At 39.0% G+C, this 22,165-nt stretch overlaps 1 protein-coding gene across 4 annotated transcripts in view; it reads right to left on the bottom strand.

Moving 5' to 3' along the window:
* Positions 1 to 22,165, bottom strand: part of FIG4 (FIG4 phosphoinositide 5-phosphatase) — a 131,820-nt gene that overhangs the window by 21,712 nt on the left and 87,943 nt on the right. For 2 of the 4 annotated variants that reach the window (XM_023254237.2, XM_045058612.1), the window contains exon 22: positions 19,906 to 19,992. In XM_023254237.2, coding sequence (XP_023110005.1) covers positions 19,906 to 19,992 — 87 coding nt within the window. Of the gene's footprint in view, positions 1 to 15,294; positions 15,373 to 19,905; positions 19,993 to 22,165 lie in introns of those variants that run through there. The other 2 variants (XM_023254238.2, XR_006598616.1) reach the window with 2 other exon arrangements.

The following is a 22,165-nucleotide window of genomic DNA, read 5'->3' as shown; positions in this document are numbered from 1 at the left end:
AAGAAGTTGCTGGAAAAACCCGACCTTAGAAACAGTCCCTTGATTTCCTATTTCCCTCCGGATACGTTCCTATTCTTTGCACTCTTTTCCAGCATTTTCTGAAAGAATGGGTTCTATTCCCCGTGTCCTCTTACTCCCCATTTCCCCCTAAACTCACTCTAAATGGGTTTATAAAGCTGCCACCCATAAACAGTTGTTCATCAAAGCCATCAGGTACTTTCTTGCTGACTTCTCGGTCTTCAACACTACTGCCCACTCTTTCCTTCTTGAGACATTTTCTTCTCTTGGCTTCTGTGAAACCACATTTCTCTGGAGTTTCCTTTTCTCCTCTTTGCTTGCATCCTTGCCCCCCTACGATTCACCCCCCAGAAAGTATGCACAGTCATCTTCTACAGACGTGAACCGGAGCATGCCATTCAACCGAAAGCCCTGCAGGGGCTTCCCACTGGACAGGGTAACGCTAAGCTCCTGGGGGAGGTCCTGTGAGATCTGGCCCCTACCCAGGCCCACTCCACCCCACACTCGTCCCTCTGGGCCTCTCACTCAGCCTTCTGCTCGCTTCTCAAACCTGCCAAGCGTGTTCCCATCCTGCTCTTCCAGGCAGGTCTTCTCTGCTTCAAACGCTCTTCCCCAGTCATCTCAGGGCAGACGCCTCCTCTGCGTTCTGTCTTAGCTCACATGGTAACTTCTCAAAGAGACTTTGCCTCAAAACCTAATTAAAAACAGATCCCCACCTTTACCTGCCCCAATCCTTCTCTCCCATCACCCTGGTGTGTGTTCTTCAGAGCACATATCTTAATAGGAAACGGTCTTCTTTATTCGCGTATTAGTTCAGCGCTTGTCTGCCTCCCCTAGAACACAAGTGCCCCGAGTGTCTTGTCAGTCTTGTTCTTTACTGTGTCTCCAGTGTCTAGAACAGTGCCTGACACATGGTAGATGCTTCATAAATACTTGGTGAGTAAATGAATCCCCTGCTTTCTGTTTCAAACTGCTAATGATTTCAAGCCATCAGATGTCTCACGGCTATGATAACAATCACAGGATTTAAGAGATGACCTTCCTTCCAAATCATCGTGTCCACACTCAGATCAAATGAAGAACCTCTTCACAACACTGCTGACAGAGGGTATATCCAGCCTCTGCTTGGGTATTCTCAGTAATGGGAGAACTCACGACTTTCCATAATGGAATGTTTACATGTCATTGCTGACAGCACTATGTGTTGGAAGGATTTTCTCTTCAGTGACCCTAAATCTTCCTCCCTCTCTGTTCCACTTATATTGGTCCCTAAAGCAACTTAAAAAAGCTCTGCTTCACCTGACAGTGACTCAAATATTGCTTGAGGGAGGGATCACATGAGTCCTACTTCTCCTCTCCGAGATAACACTTTATGTGACATGAAAAATGAACCAACACAGCACCTGAGAAAGGCCTGCAAAATTTGAGCAACTTGGTTTTAAAACAGCAAAACCTTTCTGACATCTTATCTGAAAAATAAAACGTGAGAGTGCCCTTGAGTGTTCAGAGAACACGGCCTCATTTCTCATGAGTGTCCTTCTGTTGTCTTAACAGCCTGCTTCTCCGCATCACAGCCTTCCCGGTGCTGAGGGAACCGCGGCAGTCACAGCCAGCCAGGCCCAGGAGCATCTTCTCCGAGACAAAGACCCATCTTGGTCAGAACAGAATTGTGGCTCTATGGTCTCATCTCTGGACAAATTTTACATTTTAAGAAGGTGAGAGAGAACTCTTGTGATGTCACTATTCGTTAATGAGCCTCGTGGCAAGGGCTCTTTGCCAAGGGAATTAAACAATTTTATTCTATGAGGGAAAAACCAGTTTGGATCTTACTCCCCTTTGGGCTTTCGGTGTGTATGTAGCGCAGGAGGAAGAACAGATGGTTGTGGTTAAACGGGCAGCATCATAGTGCGTATCTGTACCCTTCCCTGTGACTTTCATAAGGGAGTAAGCACTCTATAAATACTATTGAATGAAAGAGTGAGAGTGAATGAAGAAACCAGTGAACCAGAGGGTCTCAGAACTAGAGCTGTAGTCTGAGCCCTCCTTTTACAGACAAGGAAGTATGGCCGTAGGGGAGTCAGAGCCGACGAGTGCCACATGCAGGACCAGACCACAGTGCTCCTGGGTCTTAGGCTCCGGACACTTGCTAAAGATTCATGCTGCCTCTCTTACTGGGCAGCTGTACAAACGAATTTCCAGTTAACTGAATAGGCACACAGGACTTTTTGTTTTGTTTTTAATAACCAAATCACTGTGGATGATTTCCTCATATCTGGGTCCCACAAAATGATTATTTTTAAGCCAGTCACAGTAAGCCCATAATCCTTGGCAGGGACGCAGTTAAGGACTGGATGTGACCCCATCCTGGCCACTGAGGCCTCGGAAGTCTGCTAAGGAGTCCCGGGACCCCCTGCCTCTAAGGAGGAGACATAGGGAAGATGTCGCTCTTGTCCCTCTGGCACTGTCACGTCTGATGGTGGACCTGCTCGCTGTAGCCATCCTGCTGCCAGTCTGAGGATGAGGCTTCACCGAGGACGGGAGCACAGAGAGATGGAAAGAAACTGGCGCTTCAGGATCCTATGAAGCTCCTCAACCAACAACTCTGGAGCCTGCCCTATCTGCAATCTTTCAGTGAGGTGAAATTATAACTTATCATTTAAACCAGCTGAGTCAGATGTGCTGTTATTTGGAGCTGAAAGTATCCTAAGAGGTCTGAATCACTTAAAAAAAGTTTTAAAAAATATTTGTTTGTTTTTGATAGAGAGTGACAGAGCGCGAGCGGGGAAGGGGCAGACAGACAGGGAGACACAGAATCCGAAACAGGCTCCAGGCCCTGAGCTGTCAGCACAGAGCCCGACACGGGGCTCGAACCCAGGAACAGCGAGAGCATGACCTGAACTGAAGTCAGAAGCTTAATTGACTGAGCCACCGAGGTGCCCCGAAGTTCAAATCATTTTTGATAGAAATCTTGAAAATGAAAATATTCGCTTTCTTGATTTCTTAAACGATAAAAAAAAACAAACCCACAGAAAATAAACATTTCTTCAACTAGTCAGGGACATCACTCTGCTGGCGAGGACTGAGCAAGGCCATAATGTAGTAATGCTTTGGTTGCCTCCATGCTGCCTACTAACACAAATGCTCAAATATTCTATGCCATTAAGGTCTCAATCTTTTTAATCGCAGGACCCCTTTACGCTCTTAAAACCATTACCGAGGACCCCAAGAAGCTTTGGTTTATATGGGCTGCATCTACTGATATTTACCATACGAGAAATTAAAACTAAGAAATTAAAAAATATTTATTCATTTAAAAGTAACCACAGTAAACCCAATAAATGTTAGCATAACATATTTTAATGAAAAATAACTACATTTCCCAAAACAAAAGAAAATTAGTGACAAAAGAAGTAATGTTTGACATGTTCATGATCTCTTCAACGTCTTAATATCAGACAACTGAATTCTCAAATATGCTTCTGGCTGAATCTGTCACGACATGTTGTTTTGATTCAAGTATATGAAGAAACTCTGGCCTCACGGAGATATGTAGTTAGAAAATGAAGGAGTATTTTAATCATTGTTCCAGATAATTATAAATATTTGTCTTTGATTCGACCATAACTTGACAAGTTTCTAAAAGGCTAGCTGCAATGGAGATACAACACAGTATCAACATTAACAAAAGTTTGGAAGAAGTTGATTCCAGCCCTCAAGGATGACTCTGAGGGGCTCAGTGGGGGAAGTAACTGCAGAAGTGGTGAAAACAGCAAGAGAACTAACTAGAATTAGAAGTAGAGCCTGAAGATGGGAGTGAATTGCTGCAATCTCATGAGAAAACTTGAGCAGATGAGGAATTGCTTCTATGGAGGAGCAAAGAAAGTGGTTTCCAGAGATGGAATCTACTATTCCTAGTGAAGATGCTGTGAAGATTGCTGAAATGACAACAAAGGACCTAGAAGATGACACAAACTTAGCTGACAAAGCAGTGGCAGGGTTTGAGAGGTTTGACTCCAATTCTGAAAGAAGCTCTATTGTGGGTAAAATGCTATCAAACAGCATCGCATGCAACAGAGAAATCATTCATGAGAGGAAGAGTCCATAGATGCGGCAAAACTTCATTGTTGTCTTATTTTAAGAAACTGCCCCAGCCACCCCAGCCTTCAGCAACCAGCACTCTGAACAGTCAGTCAGCAGCCCTCAACATCAAGGTTAAGACCCTCCACCAGCAAAAAGATTATGACTTGCTAAAAGGTTAGTATTTTTTAGCAACAGAGTATTTGTTAAGTGAAGGTCTATACATTGTTTTTTTGACATAATGTTATTACACACTATACTGTAGTATAAACATAACTTTTATATGTACTGGGAAACAAAAAATTCATTTGAATTACTTCATTGCAATATTTGCTTTATTGCAGTCGTCTGGAACCAAACACATAATATAGCTGAGGTATGCTAGCAATTTTATTTAGAGTTCCCAAAAAGATACCGAAAATTACATTTTGCTCTTTTGCTATCTGCTAAACATTTATTGACTCTTCTGAGATTATCAGAATGTTTTTCCTAGCTCTAGTCTATTGTTTAAAATAAATGTATCTAACATATTAACTGTAGTCAATTTACTTTCCTATTTGCTAACCGAATAATAAAGGAACTATTAATTTAGCAATTCTCTTTTGAAATAAGCCTAAAAGAGTTTTATTTTCAAAGAAATATTACTTTGATGTACAGTGCTGGTTGACTTTAACATTAAGTAATGAATTCCTAACACAATTATACATAGTAAAACAAAATGGTTAAGAAAGTCAAGATCCCTTTTTACTTCTGGAGAGGACAGGATACATTTTATTCAGGTACTTTGGTGCTTAATTAGTGTTTTGGTGACATCACACATACAGAGTAGAAACCATGACCCTTTACTAATGGATGTAAACCATCTTGGGGTTTTTTTACATGCTAATGGAACGTGGGTTTGAGAGGATTTTTAAAAATGGAAAAATTTTCATTCTTTTCAACTGAGATCAAACTGCTGTAATTTTTTTTTTTAATCATAAGACTCTAAGAGTAAGTTAAATATAAAAACAAAGCAAAACTTTTAGAGCTTCATGTATTTGCAAACAACAGACAAATGGAAATTAGGAAATCATGGTTCTATTCTACGCATGCTGATCACGGGATTCTAAGAGCCAGTTACATATGGGGAAGGAATGCTTTTGAAGAATTCTTTTGAAGAGCTGCAGCAATTTGGTAGCAGCAGGGAACTGAAAATCAGGCAAGTATGGATCAAGATGGTGCCACAGATCATTCCTGACCACTCCCCTTCACAAGGCCAACTGGCAAATACCCATAGACAAGACAGCTCTGTGAAAATCTCAGGACCCAGGGATGAGGCTAAAGCACCCCCTGGAAAAACAAAGATTGAGAAGGATGACCTTACAAAGGTTCAGAGGAGTGGCTACACTCCGACCACACTGCCCCTTCCCAGGACAGCACAATGCCATACCAAGAGGAGTCCCCTGGGAGAGAGCCAAAGCATAAGAGACTCTTAAAAACTGAGAACAAACTGAGGGTTGGTGGGGGGTGGGAGGGGGGGAGGGTAGGTGATGGGTATTGAAGAGGGCATCTTTTGAGATGAACACTGAGTTGTATGGAAATCAATCTGACAATAAATTTCATATATTAAAAAAAAAAAAAGAGGAGTCCCCTGGGCATATGGTTTCTACACTGGGGGGAAAAGAGCCTAAAGTGGACATCCAGCACCCCCAGCGTGGCAGGGCCCTTCCCAGGAGGCCCATTTGGATCTTGCCTCACAGGGATCACAGGAAATCTGCAGGGCTTGACCACTGAGAAGGTAGGCAGGGTTTATAGGAACCAGGGCTCAGTCTTGGCAGACCACATTTCTCTTTGCAGCTGCGCCCCTGCAGAGATCCTAAGTGGTGGCTGTGCTCATCTGCATAGCCGAGCTGATGGCCTTGTCTGGCCAGGGGGCTTAGTGGGCAGTGGAAATAAAAGGATGCTAATTAACATTACAAAAACATATGAGTGTGTAATATTCAATGGTAATAGTAAATATGTAATCAAAGTCAGATCCTTTAATACTGTAATGGTAGTGTGTAATTCATTTGCAACTCTAGTTTAAAGTTTAAAAAAAACATATCTAAAAAACATAACAATTTATTTTTGGATAGACAATATAAAAAGATGTAAACTGTAACACTGGTAACCTAAAATGTAAGAGGAAGATAGGTAAAAAGTACAGTTTCTGTATGCTATTGAAGTTGTTATTAGTTTAAAATAGGATGTTATAAATATATTTTATGTAAGCCTCATGCTCACCACAAAGGAAAAACTACAGTAGACACACAAAAGAAGTCAAAGCATACTACTACTACAAAAAGCCATCAAATCACAAAAGAAGATAGCAAAAGAGGAAATAAGGAACAAAGAATCAACAAAACAGAAAGCAATGAACAAAATAGCAACACTAAGTCTTTACCTATCATTAATTACTTTAAACATAACTGTATTAAATTTTCTAATCAAGAGACATAGAGTGGCTAAATGGATAAAACACAAGACCCAACGATATGCTGCCTACAAGAAACTGGATTTGTTTTACGGACACACACAGACTGACAGTGAAGGGATGGAAAAAGACATTTCAAGTAACTGGTAACCAGAAAAAGCAGCAGAGTAGTTATACTTATATCAGACAAAATAGACTTTAAGTTAAAAATTATCAAAAGAGATAAAGAAAGTAATTATATACTGAAAAGGGGGTCAATCCACTGCAAAGATATAAGAATTATAAATATTTATGCACCCAACATCAAAGCACCTAGATATATAAAGCAAATACTCATAGAACTAAAAAGAGAAATAAACAGCAACGCAGTTACTACCCCAGTGTCAACACACAGATTATCTACACAGAGAATCAATAAAGAAATAGCAGATTTGAAAAACACTATAGACCAAATGAACCTAACAGACACATATAGAACATTCCATCCAACGGCGACAGAGTAAGCATTCTTCTCAAGCATATAATAAAACATTTTTAGGATAGACCACAAATTAGGCTGTAAAATTAGTCTCAACAAAGTCAAGAAGCCTGAAATTTTATCAAGTATCTTTTTCTTTTTCTTTTTTGTTTCTACCACAATGGAATAAAACTAGAAACATCAATAACAGGAGGAAAAGTGGAAAATTCACAAAGACATGTAAATTAACACACTGCTGAGCAACCAATGGATCAAAGAAGAAATCAGAATGGAAATAAAAATACTACGTTGAGGCAAATAAGAATGGAAACACAACATACCAAAACTTATGGGATGCAGCAAAACCAGTTCTAAGAGGGAAGTTCACAGAGATAAATACATTCATGAAGAAAAAGAGAAAGAGCTCATATAAACAACTAACCTAACACCTCAAGGAGTTATAAAAAGAAGAACAAAATAAGCACAAAACTAGCAGAAGAAAGGAAATAATAAACATTGAAGCAGAAATGAGACAGAGAATAGGAAAATAATAGAAAAGACAGACAAAATCAAGGGCTGATTCTTTGAAAAGATAAACAGAATAGAAAAACCTTTAGCTAGACTCACCAAGAAAAAAAGGGAGAGGACTCAAATCAAATCAATAAAATTATAAATGAAAGAAGAGATGTTACAACTATTATCACAGAAATACAAAGAATTTTAAGAGACCATTATGAATAACTATATGCCAACAAATTGAACAACCTAGAAGAATTGGATAATTTCCTAGAGACATACAACCAACCAAGACTGAATCATGAAGAAACAGAAAATCTTAAACCACTAATGAGTAAGGAGATTGAATCAGTAACAAAAAACCTGCCCCCAAAGAAAAACCCAGAACCAGATGGTTTTACTGATGAATTCTACTGAAGAATTAAAGCCAATCCTTCACAAACTGTTCCAAAAAAAAAAAAAAAAAAAAAATGAAGATCAGGGAACACTCCCAAACTCATTCTATGGGGCCAGCATTTACCCAGATATCAAAGACAGATAAGGACACTACAAGAAAAGGAAACTACAGGCCAGTATCCCCAATGAATATAGGTGTGAAAATTCTCAAAATACTAGCAAACAGATTCACTGGGACATTAAAAGGATTATACACTATGATCAAGTGGGATTCATCCCAGAGATGCATGCATGGTTCAACATATGCTAATCAATCAACATGATGCACTACATTAATAGAATAATAGATGCAAAAAAAGCATTTGATGAAATTCAGCATCCATTTATGATAAATTCTCAATAAACTGTGTATAGAAGAACATAATAATGGTCATTTATGATAGGTACGTAGCTAACATCAAACTCAATGGTGAAAGGTTGAAAGCTTTCCTTCTAACATCAGAAACAAGACAAAGATGCCCATTTTCACCACTTCTATTTGACACAGTACTGGAAGTCCTGGACAGAGCAACCAGGCAACAAAAAGAGAGGAAAGGCATTCAAATAGGAAAGGAAGAAGTAGAATTATCTCTTTTTACGGATAACATTATCTTATATATAGAAAATCCTACAAGACTCCACCAAAAAACTGTTGAACTAATAAATCCATTCAGTAAATTTGCAGGATATAACATCAACATACAAAAATCAGTTGCCTTCCTATACACTAAAAACAAATTATCTGAAAAAGAAATGAAGAAAACAATCCTATTTATAATAGCATCAAAACCAATAAAATACATAGGAATAAATGTAACCAAGAATGTTACATGTAACCAAGAAGAATAAACGTAACCAAGAATTGTATACAATGAAAAGTGTAAAACATTGAAAAAAGAAACTGATGATAAACAAATGGAAAAATATCCCATGTTCATGGACTACAAGAATTAGGGCTGTAAAAAAGTCCAGACTACCCAAAGTAATCTATAGATTTAAGATAATCCCTATCAAGATTCCAATAGCATTTTTTACAGAAATAGAACAAATAATCCTAAAATTCACATGGAACCACAAAAGACCCAAATAGCCAAAGCAATCCTGAGAAAGAAGGACAAAACTGAAGGCATCACACTTCTTGATTTCAAACTTGTGTACAAAGCCATAGTAATCAAAACAGTATGATGTTGGCATAAGAAGATATAGACCAACAGAATCGTATTGAGAGCCCAGAAATAAACTCATGCATACACAGTCAAATAATATTTGACAATAGAGCCAAGAATACTTGTGAAGAAAGACAGTCTCTTCAATAAATGGTGCTGGGAAAAGTGGATATTTACATGTGAAAGAATGAAATTGGACCCCTATTTTACACTGGACACAAAAAGGAACTCAAAATGGAGTAAAGACTTAAATGTAAGATCTGAAACCATAAAACTCCTAGAAAAAAACATAGGAAAAAAATTTCCTTGACACTGGTCTTGGCAATGATTTTATGGATATGACACCAAAAGCCTAAGCAACAAAAGCAAAAATAAACAAGTGGGACTACATCAAACTAAAAAGTTTCTGTACAGCAAAAGAAATGATCAACGAAATGCAAAGGCAACTTATAGAATGGAAGAAAATATTTGCAAACCACACATCTGGCAAAGGATTAAAATTCAATATATATATATATATATATATATATATATATATATATATATATATATATATAAGAGCTCATACAACACAAAGGCAAAAGCAAAACAAACAAAACCCCCAAACAATCCAATTAAAAATGGGCAAGGGACCTGAATAGACATTTTTCCAAAGAAGACATACAAAGTGGCCAACAGGAACACGAAAGGATGCTCAATATCACTGATCATCAGGAAAATGCAAATCAAAACCACAATGATATATCACCTCATATCTATTAGAATAGCTTTTATAAAAAAAAAAAAGAAATAAAAAGGGTTTATTAAGATGTGGAGAAAAGAGAACCCTTTTACACTGTTGATGGGAATGCAAATTGATACAGCCACTATGGAGAACAGTATGGAGGTTCCTCAAAAAATTAAAAATAGCAATATCATATGACCCAGCAATTTCACTTCTGGGTATATAGCTAAAGGAAAGGAAATCACTATCTTGAAGAGTTATCTGCACCCCTATGTTCACTGTAGCATTATTTGCAATAGCCAAGACATGGAGACAACCTAAATGGGTATCAATGGATGAAACAAGAAAATGCAAGATGTATATATTTATGAAATGTGTGTGTGTGAGAGTGTGTGTATGTAATGGAATATTATTTTGCCATTAAAAACAAGAAATTCTGTCATTTGTGACAACATGGATGAACCTTGAGGGCATTATGCTAAGTGAAATAAGTCAGAAAAAGACAAATACTGCATGATCTCACTTACATGTGGAATCTAAAAACTCTGAACTCACTGAAACCAAGAATAGAGTGGTGGTTGCCAGAGGCAGAAGGTGGGGCTAGGGAAGTGGGTGAAGGTGGTCAAAAGCTACAAACTTCCAGTTATATACTGTATTGTATATTTGAAAATTACTGAGAGTAAATTTTTTAAAATTCTCACCACACATGCGCACACACACACACACACACACACACACGTAATTATCTGGGGTGATAGGTGTGATAACTAACCTTACTGTGGTAATCATTATATAATAGATACATATATCAAATCATTATATTGTAAACCTTAAACTTACTCAATGTTGTATGTCAATTAAATCTCAATACAGCTGAATTGAAATAAAATGAAAAAAGAGTATCATGGCCCTATTTTAGCTTGTCCTAACATAAGGTACAAGTTAACCAATAGGGATAGCAATATTTGTCAACTGAGAAATTGATGAGATACCTGACAGGAAGTTTGAGTTGCTACATCTAAACCTGAAAATAAACTACAGATGACCCTTGAACAACATCGGTTTGAACTGTGTACATCCACTTACAGACTGGGTTTTTTGTTTTTATTTTTTTTATAAACATAATACTGTAAATGTATTTTCTTTTCCTTGTGATTTTCTTAATAATTTCTTCTCTCCAGCTTACTTTATTGTAAGAATTCAGTAGATAACATATAAAACATATGAAACATATGTTACTTGACTTTATGTTATTACTAAGGCTTCCAGTTAGCAGTAGACTATTAGTAATTAAGTTTTGGGAGAGTCCACAATTAAACACAGCTTTTTGACTATGCAGGGTAGGAGGTGTTGGCACCCTAACCGCCATGTTGTTTAAGGGTCAAGCATACAGTCAAATAAAAACTTAAGAATATTTGTCATTTGTCTTGCCGTTTTCTCCAATTGGTTAACCTCGGTATTTCTCCCTCACACGTAACTATTGCATGATATTACTAAAAAAGATAAAATGATTAAATATTGAATATTATGCATTCATAATTTATTTAATGCTTGCTATGTATCAGGTATCCCCAATAACCTGGGTATACAAAAACAGATAAGCCCTGCCCTCAAGTAACTCATAGTCTTTTTATTTATTTATTTATTTATTTTATTTTTAAATTTATTTTTTTAAGATTTCATTTTAGCAATCTCTACACCCAACATGGGGCTCAAACTCACAACCCCAAGACCAAGAATTGCATGATCTACCAACTGAGCCAGCCAGGCACCCCCTAGATTGGTTTTAGATTAAAAATACCACATGTTGGGTTCTATTTACTGAGGGCTTTCTATTCCCATTAAATTGGGAGAGAATGGCAGAAGGATGTTTATAAAATATGAGCAGACTTCTAATTATGAAAACATAATGCAACTGATTTCTACAGTAGTACTCCTCAAATTTCTTCATAAGACCATAAGGAAAATGAATGATAACATAAAATGATAAATAAGGAAAGTTACTTATATATCATTAAAAGACTGTTGATGCCTGTTGGTGAATATTAAACACAATCAGGACTTAAAGGGATTTGTACTTCATTTTTTAAATCATGTGTAAAAGCACCAAGGGGTTCTGCATAACACAGAGGACAGTACAGCTTCAGTTAAATATAAAATTGAGAGTACTTTTTGTCTTTCAACCAAAAATTTATCTTAACTGAAAAGACTTCTCATATATGATCAAAGAAGACAAGGGCAATGAACACATCATACCTGGGCACACATTTTCGTTGTGCAAAAGTAATAGCTGTTAGGAAGCCGTGGTGACATAGCACAAGGCTCAGTAATCACTCTATCTGCCCCAAACCATCCCACTCACCTTACATACACAAAATTGTTGATAATTTGGTAAAATAACAAAATAACAAAAGGTTAAGCAGTTACAAAATGTGATTCCTGCATACAGAGCTAAGAAAACCAATGAGTAATACCCCTCACATGGCCATATCAGATATCCAAATCTGTCCCCCCAGGATTAACCTGCTTGCTCATGTAAAAAATTAGACTGTGTTTTACAGACTAAACATACATTTAAAGCCATAATAAATTCTTCATCTCTGTCAGGAATTGAAGTATTTTCCCCCTCTAAACCGAACATGGGTCTCCAGAAAATTTTAAAAGCATGTATAATAAACTATTTCACTCGGATCCCTTTAGAGAAAGAAATTTAACTTGCTTTTTAACTCAAGAGCAATAAAACCCCCAAACTTAAATTTATCTAATCTCTGTAATCTAAAACCTCATGAATCCCAGACAAATCATCTCGTATGTGCTATGACTGTCATGAATGCAACCTTAGCCCCCAAACTTAAGGATGTCATGTATCTTCATCCTGGCAACCCAGATCTAGTCAACCACACCGGAAAGTGCCAGCCTCTCACATGTTCCTCACACCCAATCCACTACACCAAGTTTTATGAAATGCTGTAGGTTCCATCTTTGCAAAATAATCCCTCTTCTTTATTTCAGCTGTCAATAGCACACTCCAAGCATTTTCTTGTCCTGATGTTTCTGACAGATACGCTGTTTACCTCCCTGCCTCCAATCCATTCTCCAGGCTTACTTCCAGAGTGACCTTTCTAAAATGCAAATATAAGCCTATCATTCCCCTGGTTAAAACAAGCTTATAGGACCAGGGTCACTGTCTCTCACTTAGCACCTCCACCCAATTTTGTCTCTACCTGTGTTATGTCTCTCAGTGACAATCCCCTTGCATTAGACATAAGATTACGTCTGGATCTCCAAAAGTGGTCCATGGTCTTGAGCCTCTGCCCAAAGCCTTCTTTGTCTTCTTCAGCCAAATAACTCCATCTTTCCCTTAGAATTTAGCCTGAGAATAAAGCCTGCCTAAGAATCTCTGTCTGATTTGGGTTCTTCTGTACACCCCCAAAGTCTCCTCTGCTATCATCTTCATAGCACCTCCCTAACACCTAGAATCACCAACCCACAGGTCAATGCAAACCCTCAGAGGCAGGGACTATAACCCATTCAACTGTGTACCACAAACATCAAACCGGCACATGGTGAGCACGCATTAAATATCTGTCATTTACTGCCTTTGATACCCTATGAATAAGGTCCGTATACCTTACCTTACACAAGAGCTATGTTCCTGAAACTGACAACAAAACCCATGTTAAGGGGGTACTTAAGACTTCATGTGAACCTGTGAAAGCCCCCATAAGTGGGAGTTACCAAAATAAAACAGGTAATATGCACAATTAAAAAATACATAAGGGTGCCTGGGTGGCTCAGTCGGTTAAGTGTCCAAGCGTCCAACTTTTGACTTCACCTCACATCATGATCTCACTTTGTGAATTTGAGCCCCACGCAGGGCTCTGCACTGACCTTGCACTGCCTGCTTCAGAGTCTTTGTCTCCTTTTCTCTCTGCCCCTCCCCCACTTGCTGTCTCTCAAAAATAAACATTTAAAAAATATATAATAAAGGCATTTTGATACCTTAAGTTAATAACTCAAGTACCTACAATTAAACTTACATTTATTATTCTTTATATGCTAGAAACCTTCCAGGATAGCCCTCTCTGAAAGTTTCAACAAATTCACCTTGCTCCATTAAGTTCATCTTAACATAGTATGCAGACGCTATTGTAGGTAATATTCCAATAAAGAGGCATTCATTTTATCTAAATATCTAATGGCTCTTCCGTTCTTTCAGCTTTGGCTTCTTGCCACTTCCTTCCCTTACATGCCCATCCCAGCTCTCGATTCATTTTAAGTAACAAGAGTATATTTTTCAAGGCCTGCATTTATTTTACCTATGATGGATATACCACAGAATACTCTCGCATCTCTTCCTGACTCTTCTGTCTTGCTGACCTCTCTTTTCTGTTTCTAATTATTCCCAAGAGAAATCACTCAAACACACTTTCATTCAATCAACAAACATTTATTAAATACCTACATGCCAGGAACTGAGCTAAATTTTTTAAGTCATGTGGTTCTAGAAAAGGTGCATTCATATAAATCCAACCTGTGACTGTTACCTACAATAAGAAATGCACTTTGCACAGCAAACCAATATATAGCTTATTTATGCAGAGAAATAAAATGCCACTAAACAAGACAACTATACTTTTCACCATGCACTGGAACTCTCTTTTGGATTCAGCTTGGTTTTATTTTATTTCACTGTGTGGGGGCCCACTCAATTAACTTCATGGCTCACTAATGAGTCAAGAATTAACAGTTTGATATGAGGGAAATACATGAGGGAAACTTCTGTTTTGGAGAGATTATTGTATTACAAAGAAAAAACAATTAAAAATACTCAGGAGGGATGGAGAGAGGATGGTGAGGGAGAGAAGAAGGTAAAGTAAAAAGAAACAGAAGGGGAAGGAGTGAACAGAAAGGGGTCATCTGGAAATAGAAAAGGTAAAAAAGGAAAAGCCAAAGAGGGTAAAGAAAAAGAAGAGAACGAAAGAGGAAAAAAGACTGTCGCAGTAATTTCTGGGGTGAGGAAGAGGTCACAGACTAGTTTCCTCGGGCTGAGGAGTGTTGTCATTTCTCATCTCTCGCCTGTGGAGGGAATTAGCTGATTAACCATTGATCACTGCCTCCTAACTGCGCTAAATCCTTAAACCTTTAGAGACTGTACTACGGGTGTTTAGGAAAGATAGCAAGAGTTACCCGTGAAGGTAGAAATACTTACTAGCCTGCAGCACAGAGACCAGAGAACTGTCTGCAGAGGACTAGATGAAATCAGTGCGGGGGGACCCCAGAGAGTGACTCGTACATAGGGAACACAGCATTGAAAACGAGTCATGAAAAGAAAACAAAGCTGAATTAATCATGGCCACTGTGTCATGTTCATCTCATCAGTGGGAAAATGTGATGAGATGAAAGTACCCTGTGATTTGTGAAGCCCTTCCCTAATAGAAACCCTTACCTGTGGGCATTCACCATCAGGTCAGTAAATGCTTCTTATTATGACGTGGACTTAGGGAATAAATTCAACCTGATGGTTCTGAAAGAGTAAGCACACTTATTTACCTTATATTACATTTCAGCCTATCCTGTGTTGGAAGAAACGTAAGTTAGGCAGCATGTATCTAAACTCTATGTCTTATATTTTGAACAATTTCTTAGAGGTAATTTCTAAACGAGTGAGACATCTTCCTGGAATAGGTAGGCCACAGAATAGCAGGCACTAATAATATGTGTGTTCATGTTCCTTTTAACCTACACTGATTGGCATTTGTTGCTTGGTTAAAAACTCCCAGAGAACTGGTAGGAGTGTAAAACGAGAACAGGTTGGTCTTGCATGAATACAGTGAATCACCGCAGGGCCACACAACACCTCCCCCCTGCCCTGGCACAGCCAGTCCTTCCACTCGGGTCTTTTCACTCTGCATTTGGTCCCGGGTGCAAGGGGAAACAGGATAGAGGGGGAAAAAAGCTGAAAATCTCATGTGCTTAACTTTTTTCTTCTATCAGAAGGGAACAAAGAAGTACAAGAGGGCAAAGGGCTTATGAGCAGGAAAGAGAATAGTGGAAAAACTAAAGAAGGTTCAAGGATGTGGGGAGAAAGGAGCCACTGGGAGTGTGGCTGAAAACCAGGGAGATGGTGGTGAGGTGGTTTATGGGCAGGGATGCTCAGGGGGCCTCATACAGATTCTGGCAGAAATGGGAGGGAATGGGAACGAGATTCAGTACATTTCAACAAATATTTACTGAGCACACAATTTAACAAAGTATTCTGGGCGCAACAGGGGACGTGAAGATGGGCTTCCCTCTAGAAAGTTAGAACCTAGTAGGGTAGCGGTCATCGTGAACAGCAGCAGTGGCTGTTCCTATGGTGGCTAAATGACCTCTATGCCATAATGTAAGTCAAGCAAAGTATGCTTGTCCAAGAAGCATGTCTGCATTAGGGACAATATGCTGGGTACTGGGAAAGAATAAAGGTATATTATTTTAAATATTATATTTAAATATTAAAACAAAATTCAAGATTAACAGAGCAGAGACATTATGTCTGCATACAGAGATGTCTATAAACCCAGATGATGTAAGAAGATCAAAGTGAGGGCTGTCCACACTAATTACTCAGTATTCCTACCACAGTGGTTATAAAAGCCGCTGGTAACAGTAGGCATTTATAGCTTAGAGATGGGGAGTCAGCCTGTCTGGGTTCGAATCCTGCCTGGTTCTTCCCCTTGCTAGCTGTTAGACCTTGAGCAAGTTACATAACTTCTCTGTGCTTCAGTTTCCCCATCTGTAAAATGAAGATGATCTACTTCATAGGATTACTGTGAGAACTGAGTTAATTCAGGTAAAGGTGCATAGAACAATGCCCATCACATGCTGAGTGTCAGTAAATGTTGGCTCATGTCACTTCCCCCTAGTCACCACCCATACACTCAAGAAGTGGTAGGAGTTGAAGGGAGGGGTCACACTCAAACGAAATACAGCTTTGAGTATTGGGCTAACAGTGTAGAACACTCACCAGTTTGGATTTAATATCTACTTCTAAGAAATGTGCCCAGAACCTTGGGTGAAAGTGTCCAGCTCCTCCACCCAAATTTCTGCACCTCTGTTTCAGGGCCTCCTGCTATACTGGCTCCTTGCCAGTTGTTTACTGTCAGTAATTCTTCTATTTGGTGTTGTATTTACCTCACATTTCGCAAGGGAATACTGGCTTGCCTCAACATTTCAAGAAAAAGTGGTAAGACTGCAAATTATCTGAAGATGTATATAAACTTAAAATTATTACTGTTTTAAAATATACTAGAACCTAAAACAAGGTGAGAATTTCAATAATCTCATATAAATCTAATTGCTCTTGGTTTTGGCATAGCTTTAGAACTCTAAAAATGAATAGTTGACATTTTAAGAACCTAGTTAGAGAATTTCAATTTACAGCAGGCACCCATGGACACACACAAAGACACGTACACTCCCAAACAACAACCCTCTTGGGCAGTTGCCATGACAACACAAGGCGGAACCTATCGGCTCTCTGTTATCCTGTTGAAGGTACTGTGCAAAAAGACACTCATGTTAGATTCTTTACTAATTAAGTGGAAAAGGTCAAAAAACAAAACAAAACTCTAGATCCACAAGGTTTTCATATGGGCTATGACTCAGACAAACAAATACTAAATATTTTCAGAAAAGCATTTAAAAGTAATAACTGCAAGACCAACTGAGATACAATATTGAAGAAAAAACACAAAATACTTTTATTTTGAAAGCTATATTCATTTCATCTTTTTCTCCCAAGTTGTGCCGTATCATTAATGGAACAATCAATTTGTATAATAAATTTCATTAACAGAGTCTATTCTTTTACTAACACATTTAAACACTTTCCTTTTTGGGCCACATCTACATCAATTCATTTGGGAGCCCAAACTTCCTTAAGCTAATTAGACTTAAGAAAGAAAAACAGTCTCTAAATTAATAGGGGTTTATATGTTGTTGTTTTTTTTCTTTTTTAAAAGAGGGGGAAAAAAAGAAAAAAAAAATAGTGACAGGGGAGAGAAGGAAGGGATAAGTAGCCCTTGATAAGGATGTGATAAACACTGTGTCATTCCCTCCCCTTCTCTGATTAGCTATCTCTACCTCCTCTGGAGTTTTCTCTCTGTCTCAGCTGTTAGATCCCCTCAAGACTCGATAGAAGACCTTTTCTCACTCTATTCTCTCTTTTTTTTGTCAGCTTATTTATTTTATTTTTGCATACATTACTTTTTTTATATTAAATATAATTTATTGTCAAGTTGGTTTCCATACAACACCCAGTGCTCATCCCAACAGGTGCCTTCCTCAATGCCCATCACCCACTTTCCCCTCTCCCCCACCCCCCATCAACCCTCAGTTTTTTCTCAGTATTTAAGAGTTTCTTATGGTGGATAAAGAAGATGTGGTTTATATACACAATGGAATACTACTTGGCAATGAGAAAGAATGAAATCTGGCCGTTTGCAGCAACGTGGCTGGTACTGGAGGGTATTGTGCTAAGTGAAATAAATCAGGCAGAGAAAGACAGATACCGTATGTTTTCACTCATATGTAGATCCTAAGAAACTTAACAGAAGACCATGGGGAAAGGGAAGGGGAGAAAAAAGTTACACAGAGGGAGGGAGACAAACCATAAGAGACTCTATTCTCTTTTCCTAGGTGGCCTCATCCATAGCCACTGGCTTTAATTATCACCCATATGCATGTACATCCCCAGAAGGAAATGACCATCACCATTTACATCCCCAGAAGTTCCAGATCAGTTGACCCAACTGCCTCCTAAACATGGCCACTCTGATGCTACTTTAAATGCAAACTGGATTCTCCTATAGCACTCCTTAGCTAGTAAATGAAAGCTTTGAATGATTCTAACATAGGTGTAATCAATACCTAGCTGCTAAATGAATAAATGTATCAAGCAAGCAAGCAAGCAAACCTGTTATACAAACCAAAAAATCTAAGGGCCATTCTGGGTAAGGCCATCTTTCTCTCCCTCCATGACAAGTTAGTATCCATGTCTCATTTCACCTCCTAAACATTCCCCAAATCTATTCCATTTCCTAAGTCTTCCCAGCCACCAGTCTTTGCCCGAAATTATTATAACAGCCTCTTAACTACCAATCAAGAACGTGCAAATGCAGTACACAGAGAAGTTAGGCAATCAGTATGTATCAAATAATTTATTAAACAAACTGATAAAGTTGCTCTAGGAAAAGGGAACAGAACATTTGCTAAATGTCAACTATATGTCAGACACTAATCTAGACACCTCACGTATACTACGTCATTTAATATCCACAGTAACTCATTTTCTAGAAGAAACTCAACTGAGCAGATGGCTTTAGGAGCCTCTCCCGGTCATAACCTTTGCTTTGTTTGGTCCTAACAAGCAGACGATAATGATGAACATGAAGATGGTCACAACTTACTGAGAACTTTTTACCAGATATTGTTCTCGGTACGTTGAATGCATTATTGTGTTTAAGCCTACCACTCTCCTACAGAGTATTACCATCCCATTTTGCAGATGAGGAAACTGAGCCACACAAACTTAATCAAGGTGAAAAAAAAAACAAAAAAAAAAAACAAAAAAAAACAAGAAGAAGTACCAGAGCTGTGATCCAGGATGTGAACCTGATTCTGTTTAAGAATTTACTAAACACCTGTTTAACTTACAGCAAAGTTATTAGAACCAGTGGGGATATTGAGCAGAAATGACAAACCCATCACTGCTTCTGAGGAGCCTGTCTTCAGGGGCGGTGCTATTTTGTCATCCCACCTCTACCCACTGGAGAGCAGAGTTTATGGAGGGAAGCTTCCACCAACTCCAATCCCACCTCCAAAGGGTACATTTCAAGTCAAAGCTGTCAGTCTCTTCCCCATGCCCACAGCTACCCAGTTTTCCCTGGGTAACACACCAGGAGGAGATGCTTTAGTGCTTATAGTGGTAAGACTGAATAGTTTCTTAAAAAGTCTTTTAAGAAAGTACTATGAATGGCATGAATACAAAGATTCTTTAAAGGTCTAATCTAGTACTTACAGTTTTATAACTCCATCTGGGCACCTGGAACAGAGTTGCTGGCTGCTCTTGTCTTGTTTATGTTGACTCTGACCCAGCTGAACAAATCTACAAATTACAATGGATGAAAAGTAAGCTAAAGAAGGAACTATTTGCAATAAATTCAGTAGATTACACAAAATGGTATGAGCTTTCAAATGACAGTAGTATGCTTATTTCAGAAAAGCACACACGAGTGCCCTATGTAGCATAAGACTGTAATTACAAATGGGTACCTGATTTTACAGTGGGTTTGTTACAAATGAAGGAAGAAGAATTCTGTGTCCCAATTTACTTAAATGTGTTCTTGAAGCCAGGAAGATGATCTTTCAGGGCCTCACTTACCTAAGGGTGACTGCAGCAGGAAGCTGGGAACACAAGGGGAGGTATTTGCAGTGAGACAAATGACAAGGGAAGAGCAGGATCAGGCCAGGGATCCATCTCCCAAAGCAGGGACACTGTTGAAAACCTAGCATGTGGATTCTGTTTCCACAGGACCACAAGAATCCCCAAGTGTACTCCAGCCCCTCTTAAGATACTTTGAACTGTGAAGGAGGGGACTGAGGAGACCACCGGCTGAGCCTCACTGCCACACCACCCCTCCTTTGAGGAGACTGGAACAGCACTAATCCAGGCTTGAAGCTAAGAGTCACAGGGAAGTGCCCCCAGCCAGCTCCATAGGATAGGAGGCTACCTAGCAATGGGCCAATGGGCTGATGGGTCAAAGACCACCTACTATTTCTCAAGTGCACACCTGTCCTAGTGTGGTCTGTGCTACATGCCTTCATGTTCCCCTCAGGGACATGGCTTGTAGTTTTGTTCTAATGTGCCCCTGGAAGGTTAGGGCACATGATGAAAGGGCTTCCCACTTTTCTACTGTTTAAAACATTTTCTTTTAGGGCCCCTGGGTGGCACAGTGGGTTGAGTGTCTGACTATTTCGGCTCAGGTCATGATTTCAGGATCGTGGGATCAAGCCCTGAATCGGGCTCCACACTGAGCATAGAGCCTGCTTGAGATTCTCTCTCTCTCCCTCTGCCCCTCTTCCCTGCTTGCACTCTCTCAAAAAAAAATATATATCATATAAATTTTTTTCTGATTATTGATACTTTTACAATTAAATTTTTATTAGCTTTTTTTGAAGGTCAAGAAAAGTACTGCAGAACTAACAATTACAAACTAAATCATTACATGCTACTGGAAAACTTTTAAATAACTTACTTTTATCTTCAGCAAGTAAAGATTTTTGATTCATTTTGGGGGAAGAATGTCACATGATACCTGTTATTTGTACAGAACTTTAACCTTACCTAATCATGTACACAATCACTGTCAGAATTTGTTTTTAAAAAGATTTGGCTCCCTCAAAACATAAGAGACTCTTAAAAACTGAGAACAAACTGAGGGTTGATGGGGGGTGGGAGGGAGGGGAAAGTAGGTGATGGGCATTGAGGAGGGCACCTGTTGGGATGAGCACTGGGTGTTGTATGGAAACCAGTTTGACAATAAATTTCATAATAAAAAACAAACAAAAAACCAACAACACAAAACAAAAACAAAAACAAAGAAACAAAAGATTTGGCACGGGCCTGAGGCTTGGGGAGGCAAGCAGAAAACTTCCAGGCCTGGTTAAGATAACACACCAAAGATATCAGAAAGCTGAGGGCAAAGGAAGGCATAGAGAACAGGGCTAAGCAATTAGAACAAAACTATAAAACCAAGAAATCTTCAGGAGTTTGAAGGTGGTTGAGACCAAACGTAGGAAAAACAGGCGGGAGAGCAGGAAGCTAGAAGACAGGCTGTTGGCTCCAGTTCCAGCTGCCTCCCTCCCTTCCCCACACTGTTCTGTGGTTGCCCAGATGGGAGCTGTGACAGGCAGGCCAGGCCAGAGCACTGTCTTTACATGCACAGTCTCTGGTGGATATTAGCCCACTGGTTGCAGAACTGCAGTGGGAGAAGGCAGAACTTTTTTAGGCCAATTTAGGCCAGAACTACATGGGCTCTCGCCCTGCCCTTGAAGCTCTGCCATCTGGATCAGAGGAGGCATTAACAGACCCCAGAGCCCCTGACAGAAAGAATGAAATCTTGCCATTTGCAACATCGTGGATGGAAATAGAGTGTATTATGTTTAGCGAAATAAGTCCATCAGAGGAAGATAAATATCATATGATTTCACTCATATGTGGAATTTAAGAAACAAAACAGATGAACATAGGGGAAGGGAAGGAAAAATAAGATAAAACA

This window comes from Felis catus, chromosome B2, assembly GCF_018350175.1.
Source record: "Felis catus isolate Fca126 chromosome B2, F.catus_Fca126_mat1.0, whole genome shotgun sequence".
Taxonomy (NCBI): domain Eukaryota; kingdom Metazoa; phylum Chordata; class Mammalia; order Carnivora; family Felidae; genus Felis; species Felis catus.
The sequence above is the reverse complement of the archived record's forward strand: the minus strand, read 5'-3'. Positions and strand labels throughout refer to the sequence as shown.